The 10322-nt window shown below is 34.7% G+C and overlaps 2 protein-coding genes across 2 annotated transcripts; both read left to right on the top strand.

Moving 5' to 3' along the window:
• Window positions 1–1613: 1613 nt before the first annotated feature.
• LOC109185345 (deSI-like protein At4g17486) lies at window positions 1614–6108 on the top strand. Its single transcript, XM_019335324.1, has 5 exons — window positions 1614–1795; window positions 2077–2353; window positions 4504–4791; window positions 5003–5083; window positions 5706–6108. Exons 2-5 carry the CDS (start codon window positions 2197–2199, stop codon window positions 5846–5848), a joined length of 669 nt encoding a protein of 222 aa, XP_019190869.1. The 5' UTR covers window positions 1614–1795; window positions 2077–2196; the 3' UTR covers window positions 5849–6108.
• A 748-nt stretch (window positions 6109–6856) lies between these two features.
• LOC109185344 (RING-H2 finger protein ATL22-like) lies at window positions 6857–9689 on the top strand. The gene is made up of 2 exons (XM_019335323.1): window positions 6857–7730; window positions 9333–9689. The coding sequence occupies exons 1-2, from the start codon at window positions 7076–7078 to the stop codon at window positions 9551–9553; spliced, it is 876 nt and encodes a 291-aa protein (XP_019190868.1). The 5' UTR covers window positions 6857–7075; the 3' UTR covers window positions 9554–9689.
• The last annotated feature ends 633 nt before the right edge of the window (window positions 9690–10322 follow it).

Below are 10322 nucleotides of genomic sequence, written 5' to 3'. Positions count from 1 at the left end.
TGGTTTTTTTATTGATGTGGAGTATGATTTTATGGTGATTTTTTCTTCTGTAGTAACATGTTTTTTGTGGATCCCATTGGAGAGAGAAAGGGATAAAGTAATCTCTCTATGTGCCAAACTCGCTCACATTAGCGGCCAGTTGAGTACGTGTTGTACACGCACCAATTGGGCGCGTTATGCCCCTTTTATTATTATTATTATTATTATTATTATTATTATTATTTTGAGATGTCAGCTTTCGTTTTTTTTTTTTTCTCATTGTCTTTTTTTTTTTTTCCTCCTCTTCTTTCTCTATCCTAATGTTATGTCAAAAAACCCAATAAAATCTAAACAGATGTGATTGCTCTTGTACAAAGCAACACTGTTATAATATTAATGATAGGACATTTCTGTCCAAGCATAAAATGTACAATTCTTTAAACATGAAACACAATAATTTTGGATAGAAAAAGAGTATTAAAATTTTGAAATATAACTCTCACCCTTTCTTTATACAAAAGATATAAGATAATTAAAATGACATGAAATACGTTCAAATTATTTTTAGGAATAAGGTTCAAATTGGCCACTGAACGTAACCTGAAAATGCAATTAGGCCACTGAACGAAAAAAAAGTGCAATTAGGTCATTGAACACTCCAAAAATGTGCAATTTCACCTGATAGCAGGTTACCCTCAATCTTAGCAGGTTATCTGCTTACGTGGCAGCTGAGTTGACATTTTTAATAAATTTTAAATCATTTTTAATAAATTTTAATAATAAATTTTTATTTAAAAAAATTTTTAAAAAATAAAAATGACTTTATTTTATTTATTATTTATTTTTTTTTTCAATTTTTTATAAAATTTATTATTAAAATTAATTATTAAAAATTATTTAAAAATTATTAAAAATGCCAACTCAGCTGCCACGTAAGCAGGTAACCTGCTAAAATTGATGGTAACCTGCTATCCGGTGAAATTGCATACGTTTGGAGAGTTCAGTGGCCTAATTGCACGTTTTTGGAGTGTTCAGTGGCCTAATTGCACTTTTTGTTCGTTCAGTGGCCTAATTGCATTTTCAGGTTACGTTCAGTGGCCAATTTGAAATAAAATTTGATTAAATTAATTTAAGTCATATTATTAAAAAAAATCATGGAGGCCAAGACCTTGTGCTTAGATGGCATGTAGTGATCTCTTTCATGTGGGAGGTCATGAGATCGAGCCTCGGTGGAGATGTTGTTAATTTTGTGTGCTTCATTAGGCTGAGAAAGTATGTTTGAACAAATATTACAATATAATAGAGTCGGTAGCATTAAAAAAAAAAAAACATATTGCAACTTGCAACTACAGCATGGCAAACAAAGTATTAAAATAGTAAATTACACACACACACAAAAAAAAAAAACCAACTTAACCAATAATCATCTATTTTTTTAAATAAATAAACGCGTAGAATGCTAAGGCTCATCAGTATTCGAAAAAAATTAACACGTACAATTCTTAATCTCATAACTAATTAATGCACTAAACTAACCCCAATAAAATAATTTAAAAAAAAAAAATATTTTGAAAGGAAAAGGAAAAAGAAAATCAATATCTTTACTCCAAAATGAACCTTTTTCCACTTTTTTCGTCTTTTCCCACCTCAACGCCAGCAAATACCTATACACCCTCCTGTGAGGCTTAACCTCCCTCCTCCACGGACTGCCGCTGCCCACGCGCCTCCGAAATCCTCCGATCCCGGTGGCGATCTTAGGGCGGCGCTGCACTTTTCTCTCAACGTCGCCTGTTGGATACTCGCGTACTATGTCTCAGTAATCTCCCTTCCCTCTCTCGCTTCCTTTACATGCATACACACACATAATAGATACGGAGTACGTATGTATATATATTTATGAATTTATCTGAATAATTGAATTCCCATTATTATTATTAACCTAGCAGCTCGATCTTTACTATTCGCCTGCTCAATTTTTTCTACAGTGTAACTGCAAAATTTCATTCGTTAGAACTCAGTAATCAGTATGGTTATGGGAGCGGTGAAGTTGTACTCTGAACTGATGGCTATTTTCTTTACATTTTCGAATTTTGGTAGGGCTTAATTGATTGCGCCTGGTGGGTATTGAGCTTGGAGATTGTAGACATATACTCCGCTATAGGTGTTGGGTTATTGAGGGGTGGCGGGTAGCTTCAGCTTGAGGCATATATATACACGATGCGATTATTTCCGTTAAGTTCCAGTTCTTCCAAGGAGCTGAACGGAAATGGAGAGAAAAGTAGCACTTTATTGTACCTAAATGTCTACGATCTTACAACTATAAACAATTACCTGTATTGGTTCGGCCTTGGAGTGTTTCATTCTGGTATTGAAGGTATTAAAGTACTCCGTTTTCAGTTTTATTTTTAAACAATCATTCCTATTTTTGCTGCCAAGCACTTTGCGCTCAGATGGCATGTAGTGACCTCTCCCATGTGGGAGGTCATGAGATCGACCCATGAGATCGAGCCTCAGTGGAGGCGTTGTTAATTCTGTGTGCTTCATTAGGTTGAGAAAGTACGTTTGAACAATACTACAATGTAATAGAGTCAGTAGCATTCAAAAAAAAAAAAATCATTCCTATTTTTGGAGAAGTGATTTACAATTGTTGTATATTTTGTGCCTTTCTTACTGCCTTAGGCGACACTATCATAAAATTCTGGCAATGCAAAGTTACTATAGCTCTGCCATATATGAGGGATTGCAGTTAGACTGTGCATTACATAATAGCAAGTTTCAATCTTTATCTAGATTGCTACCCCTATCACTTTTTCTTGTTTTTAGCTATCATCCTTCCAGTCAAAAGTAACATGTAGTCGAGATAAATCTTTGTGAGGTGTGCATATAGTTGAAGGTATAACTGTTTGCATTTATCCAAGATACAAATCTTTAATGCATTATATCACTAGAGAATAATATATGTTTGCATTGAATTGTTTGGTCACTAGAAACTTGATAAAGATTTGACAGTATAATACTCCAATTACATCCAATTTTTCCTCAAGCTTCCTAAGCTAAGGTAATGTGTGACTATAATTCATCTTGTATACTTTCTTCTTTCCGATAAGTACTATTCGTCTTGCGTACGTTAGTATTGAAACAGGCTATTTGTATCTGCAAGATGATGCTTTGATTACCTTCCACAAGATACTATAAAATATTATGGGAGTATAAGGAAAGGAAACATTTGCTTATAAATAAAGCAAAATAAGGTAACACGTGATTTTAACTTCAATAGTGTTTCCAAGGGTTCACTCATAATCCTGTTTATTTAACTATACTACTTTTTTTTTTCTTTGGTTTATTCACCAGACCTTTTCTAATCCATGAAAAAAACTCCTAATTCAACCAGGCTAACCTCTATTAAAATCACCTCTACTGTCCTATAATTTGCTGAGAAGGTGAAATCTTTTTTTTTTCTCTACTTAGAAAATAATACAACTTACTTTATCAACCATGCACCCAAAGCCTGGCTTGGCTTACCACAGAGACCTAGAACCTGCATGGATGAGGTGTACCACAATAATGATGGTTTCTTTCCATTCCTTAAGGTTTCAGCATCTTGTGCCATCCAGCTTGCTTAGTTTTTCTCTGGTGTTTTTTTTTCTTCGGTTGGGCAGTTTAAGTGAAGTTTCTTTTGCTTTTTGTTTAATTATAGAGTTCTTCTGTTACTACTGATTTTTTCCTATCCCTTCTTCTCAACTTTCTCAATATCACAAGTAATTATCGTGCCTTTCCCTTTGTGCTTACAATGGAAAACCTAGGAAGTAGGGATAAGCTTGAATAGATCCTCTATCTGTGTGAAGAGAGTCTAATGAGGTGTAAGCATATCTGGCCAAGAGTAATGTAGCCTTTTCATTAGGATGTTTTCTCAAAATTTCCCAAATTTATTGCCATCCCTTTCTCCAATTCCAATGCAATTACATTTCTTGTTCAATTCTATCCTCATCCATTATAATATGCCCACTAAGACCTCAGCACTAATTGAAGCCCTTGGAAGATCATAACATCCTTTCTTGGCCTTCATAAACAATAACCTTGATCCTTTGGTTACTTTCATTTTAGACATTGAATTGAAACCTAACACACTGAACACAATTTACTGCTATTACTCCATCATGACCTCAAGATTCTGATTTTATTTTTTATTTTTTGGTGTGCAATCACCATATTGCCATATAACTTTGCAATCTCTCACCTGTAGGGTGACAATACTTCACTCCAGAAAGAGAGTGGTATTTCCCTCGGGATCATATATATGTTTTGCAATGTTCATGAGAAATTTTGTGTAGGGAGTTATGATTAACAGTTGCAATGTAGGGGCCACAAATATTACATTTAACAGTTATGATTAACATGTAGGAAGTTGCAGTGTAGGAGCCACAAATATTACATTTAACAGTTATGATTAGTTTGGTGATCTTTTGATATAGATGCTCTCTATCATTAATGTAGTTGTGATATTATGCTTTTTATTTGACACAGTACATGGTATGGAATACGGATATGGAGCCCATGATTTCTCAAGTAGTGGGGTTTTTGAAGTTGAACCACGAACCTGCCCAGGTTTCATATTTAGACGCTCAATACTGCTAGGCAGTACAGACATGTCTCCTTCAGAAGTTCGTTCATTTATGGAGCAACTTTCTAGAAAATATCATGGGGATTCTTATCATTTAATCGCCAAGAATTGCAACCATTTCTCTGATGAAGTCTGTATGCAACTTACTGGAAAACCAATTCCTGGATGGGTTAATCGCCTGGCACGTGTAGGTAAGAAGGATGGATTAATGTCTGCATTTTTAACATTTTTTAATGGATTAACTGTTAGGAAGCCATTGGTTAAGTAATGTTTGCCTCTGGTGGGATAAATATGTCACTGGCCCAGATTCATAAACCTTGCAGCACCAATTTTGGCTATTCGTGGCTGCATCTAGGTTGCCCCATCACTTTTATCTTACACAGTTATTCATTGATGTTTCAGGCTCTTTCTGCAATTGTCTATTATCAGAAAATATTCAGGTTACAGCTGTCAGGCGTCTTCCTGATAGTCAAACATGTGCAGGTCAGTTTTAAACTTTTAATCCCAAATGGCATAGTGGTATTTCATGGTAGAAAGCTTTTACCATCTTATTATCTAATTCTTGAGCTATTGGTAATTGAGAGTCTATTCACGGTGCTCCATAGTAAATTTGTATAAAAGAGTAGAGGGGGAAAACTGAAATTTTATTGTTTCTTTGCTTTTTGTGTGCGTGATGTTGAATTTGGAAGATGGAATGGCCTGGCGGGTGGAGAATAACACCACCCGCCAGTTAAGCAGAAGCAATGATGAAGAATCAAGGAATAGAAAATGTATATAAGACTGAAATATATTAGTATTATCTATGTTTCTAATAAAGAAACATAATACATATATATATATATATATATACAAACACATAACTTAAGTAACTATCCATAACTGACACCTATTCATAAACAGACACAAACCTATAGATAAACTAACTCTTTATTTTTCAACACGTGAGTTTTGCGCAAAGGGTTGAACATGTTAATCATGCCTCAAAATGAATAATTGTTTGTTAAAGAAATGCTGTTCATTCGTGGTGATAATTTCTTTCGATATTTGTTGTCTTTTCATGACATGATCTTCTTGGTTTGCTGATTAAATTCCGTCGCCACTGCAGTTGATGAGACAGATTCTGGTGCATCATCTTTAACAGAGCTTAGTGATGGGGAGGAGGTTGACCATCAACTTCTAACTGGACGAAATAGTGATGTGTCATTTTTGAACCAAAAATCGGTCATACTATCAAAAGAGCTTGTTTAACATTACCCCGCTCCAAACCATGTTTTCCTCTCCAATTCATTAAACACCTCACAGGATTCCTGTTATTTGTATGAGCCGTGCTGTTAAATGTAGTTGTGTATATCTTTCATCTCGACTAAGCTTAATGAGTTGCTTCAGTATTCAGTATCCAAATCTGTAATTGTATGACTTGCCAATTCTATCATCCTACTTTTTGGATTTTATGTTTGGCATGTCTGAAGAAACTGGTACGAAATTGAAGGATGTGTTTTGTTCAAGTTTACGGGGAGATTACATATTGTTTTATATATTTATGCCCAGCAAGAGATCTAATTTATTATATTACCAGGCTAATAATGCCTTTGCTATGAATCCCTTTGCTAGAAATCAATGGATAAGAACTTCAGAAACGGACATCTGAGAATGAGTGGTTAACGGAAATAAAAGAAGATGTTGATGGGATATTTTTACTTCTAAGAAAGACTTTGTGGCCTTCCGAGAAACAAACATCTTGACTTGGAAAATTGCCCCTTCTTGGAAGTCATCTTTGGAGTTGGTCAAATTGACTGACTTTAAACAGTGCCTTCTAGATAAGGTAATCCAAGTTTTGGTGCAAGGATGTTAGTACATGTTGGATTGATAATCACAAAATTTCAAGTTGGACACTCATAAGAGTTACATATTAATCTTTTTTGAGTTTCTATGAATAATTTAGGCTGGTTTACCATTGTGTCACAAGGTCACAAGACGAGTTTCACCCAAACCACACTGTAAATCAAAGGATGTTACTATGTAATTCGTGCTTTTATGGGTCGATTTAATATTGACTTATAAAGATAAGTCTTTCCAAACCTAGCTGGTTATGGGTAGGAATTGAGTTGGCGAACCGACCTATTATTACAAGTAATTTCTTTCAAATCTAAAAACGTACGTAGTTGATAATATTATAGTCTAACCAATCTACAATCTCACCTCACCTAGGTTGTTTTGCTTAGATAATAGTTGAGATTGTGAACTAAAGAGGTTGTTTTGCTTAGATAATAGTTGAGATTGTGAACTAAACATATAAACATCTTTCTTTGATACCTTGCTGATGTAGCACTTCAGTTTATTAACTTTTGATTCTCACCTCTACTTTTTGTCTTTTTCCCATTCATGTTCCTTCATCTAAACAATTCATTACAGAGTACTTAATCAAGTCTCCCCTTTATTGTCTTTCTCAGTTTCTTGCTAGCTCCTCTGATCCTCATGGATTTCATCTTTACCTTCTTCTTCTTCTTCATTTCTTTCTTCTCAATCTCTCCATCCACAACTACAGCCTCAAACCTCCATAACTGTCCACCATTAAAATGCAACAACACCTCATCACAAGATCTAACCATCCAATACCCTTTCCACATCCAAAACCAGCAACCTCAAGAATGTGGGCTCCCAGGTTTTGCCCTAAACTGCAACCACAACAAGACCACAACTTTGCATTTCCCTTCTTATGGAGACTTAGTTGTGAAGTCAATCTCCTATGATCTCCAAAGGGTAGATCTCCTCGACCCCAAAAACTGCGTTCATGAAGTCTTCTTGAACCTCAACCTCTCTCAGACACCCTTCACTTACTACTACACCTTGAAGGAATACAAATACCTAAAGTGTTTAGCACAGCTCCCCCCTCCTTACCTTCAAGTCCCTTGCCTCAGTGTTTCTGGCTTCCATTTTTACATTGTGGAGACATGTATGAGTGTTCCAATATCTTGCCAGCATGTGAAGACTGTGGCCATTCCGTTCTCGTATAGTCCTTACTTGAATGATAACAGTTTTGGGCTGAGATTGAGTTGGAAGATGAGTGGTGGTGGTGAAGAAGCTGCAGGGCACCATGGAGGAATGTTCATCAAGATTGCAGCTTATCAAGGTAAATTGTCTTTCAAGATTTCTTAATTGGTACCTCTGCTCACTCTATAAGTCTATATTTAGTAGATGAAAGTATTTTGCTGGTCAAGCATGCCATAATGGACTTCTAGATTCCTAGCTAGGCAGAATCAGACATCTTTTTAAGAGTCACAAAATTATATTAAACTTTTAAGGAGCATACAGTTTGGATATATATTGCAGGAAAAATTGTGTGCATTAAGCATTGAAATATGAGATTGTGTGCTTTTATGTACAAGTTCGCAGTTCTCACGGGAGAAGGGTTCTCATTAGAAGTCACACACACACACACACACACACACACACACACACACACATATATATATATATATATATATATCTTATTTTTAAATTTAACAAATATTTTATTTTATTTTTATTTTTACGATTTTGAATCGTAACCAGAATTGTCCCTACTGTTTCGGTTCGATTGCTACAATGTACGGTTAGATTCGAACCGAATCGTGGTCATCCATACATATAAACAATAATTTGTTGGTGAAAAAAATAAATGAAATATTTATTTTTAAAGGTAAAAATGTCTATTTAACATAAAAAGAGGGAAAAATTGTCACTTTTAACATAACTTAGGGGGTAAATGTGGATACATGAATAACTCATGGGAAAAAAATGTTATAAGCATATAACTTAGGGGGAAAAGTGTCATTTTTTCTATTTTAAAATTAAAATTATTGTTATTATTAAGTTAGATTAGATGACATGGCATGGAAGAATATGATAAAGCAGTGATAGATATATGTGACAACGTGTATGACATGACGATGACAAATCTAAATGTACCTGGCCTAGTTAGATGAATATGTAAAGTTTAAAAATATCATAGCTTGAGAAATAAAAACTAAAACTACTCTAATTTGAGAAGAAAAAAAAACTCACTCATCACCCTTTCATTAACTAAAAATAAATGATTAGTTACTTTGTATTTTGCAAAAATGTTTGCAACTTCTTTTTAGATATATACATGAGTAAAGATAGATTTTTTGCCTAATAATAAAGAAAAAACAAAGAGGACTATTTTATTTTTTATTTTTCTAAATTGGCAAGTTGATACCGTTAGAAAATTTAATATTTTTAATCACAAGAAAATGTCAAAATTTAAGATTTTTGATCAAAATTTGAGTTTTATTCTTCTAAAAGGCTGAACCCCAACCCTAAGGGCCCCCCACATCTCGGCCCGACAGAGCATTTGGGAGGATGTAAATCATGAGGACTCAACTGAACATGAACCATAGAGGCTAGACCGGTGCTCACTGCGCACAAGGGGCCCCCCTCACTTTGAGAGGTTGCTCCCACACTGCCGCTGGTGAGACTCGATCCCTGGTCATTCTTCCAAAGTTTCACCTCTATAACCAGTTGAGTTTTATTGACCACCTACAAGAATGGTTAGTGATATCAACAACCTAACTAAAAAGGTCATTAAAATTTGTAAACAACTAGACTAACAATCACTTTTCAAGTGATTGAAGCTATGTGATTTGTCAACAATACTGAATAGTGAATACATAAACCACAATTATGAGTGTTATGACAAGCAAATAATAAATTGTGTCGTGTATTATTGCAGTGTTGGTGGTTGCCATGTTTATATTGGTTGCTATGGTGGTGTTATATTATGTGAGGACTTCTAAGTCCAAGAAATTAAGCTCAGAGGAGGAGATGAAGATGGAGAATAATGGAGATGATGAAGTAGTGAAGGTTGAAGCATTATTATTGCTAGGAGAATATGAAGTTGTCCCCTCAAGCCCTAGCAAGGGGAGACTCAATGTTTCATGTCAAGCTATCTAGTTGATATGATGATGACTCACCAAATGCCAACTACATAAGGGCATGAGACAAGCAATTAGATATCTACATATTCAAATAAGAAAAATAAAAAAGAAGAAGAAGAAATATGTAAACCGTTTAAATTTTTGCAATAGAATGCGTTTTACATGTAAATGAATACATATTTAATTTGAGTTAATACTCAAAATCGTCCTCGACTATAGTGGTTTTTCTCAATTTCGTCCTAAACGACTTTGGTGACCTAATATCGTCCCAGACTTTTGTGTTTCGCTCAATTTAGTCCCAGACTTGTGTGTTTTTGCTCAATTTAGTCCCTCATTTGTTATTCTGTCCATTTGGTGTTAAATAAATAGACAATTCAGTAATTTTAATATTGGCATCTCTTTACTCATAAACATGTGAACTGCGAAATCCTTTTTTTTTTAACGAATTACTCCCATAATTACTCCTAAAACTGCGAATATAAAATTTGATTTGCAGGTCCGGGAGTAATTCTGGGTGTAATTCGTACAAGAGAGAGGAATTTCGCACTTCACAAGTTGAAAGTAAAGAGAGATCAATATTGACATTACTGAATTGTCCCTTTATTTAACACCAATTTGACGGAATAACAAATGGAGGACTAAATTGAGCGAAACACAAAAGTCTGGGACGATATTAGGTCACCAAAGTCGTTTAGGACAAAATTGAGAAAAACCACTGTAGTCGAGGACGATTTTGGGTATTAACTCTATTTAATTTGTACTTAATTCAAATACTTTGTGATTGG

The sequence above is a fragment of the Ipomoea nil genome, unplaced genomic scaffold, assembly GCF_001879475.1.
Source record: "Ipomoea nil cultivar Tokyo-kokei standard unplaced genomic scaffold, Asagao_1.1 scaffold1317, whole genome shotgun sequence".
In the NCBI taxonomy this organism is placed as follows: Eukaryota; Viridiplantae; Streptophyta; class Magnoliopsida; order Solanales; family Convolvulaceae; genus Ipomoea; species Ipomoea nil.
The sequence above is the reverse complement of the archived record's forward strand: the minus strand, read 5'-3'. Positions and strand labels throughout refer to the sequence as shown.

What these genes read in the sequence shown, in the direction of transcription:
- LOC109185345 (XM_019335324.1), top strand. Translation starts at nt 2,197, where the DNA reads ATGCGATTATTTCCGTTAAGTTCCAGTTCTTCCAAGGAGCTGAACGGA. An exon ending in GTTTCATTCTGGTATTGAAG is followed by an intron (nt 2,354 to 4,503) that starts GTATTAAAGTAC and finishes TATTTGACACAG; the next exon opens with TACATGGTATGGAATACGGA. An exon ending in TGATAGTCAAACATGTGCAG is followed by an intron (nt 5,084 to 5,705) that starts GTCAGTTTTAAA and finishes TCGCCACTGCAG; the next exon opens with TTGATGAGACAGATTCTGGT.
- LOC109185344 (XM_019335323.1), top strand. Translation starts at nt 7,076, where the DNA reads ATGGATTTCATCTTTACCTTCTTCTTCTTCTTCATTTCTTTCTTCTCA. An exon ending in CAAGATTGCAGCTTATCAAG is followed by an intron (nt 7,731 to 9,332) that starts GTAAATTGTCTT and finishes GTATTATTGCAG; the next exon opens with TGTTGGTGGTTGCCATGTTT.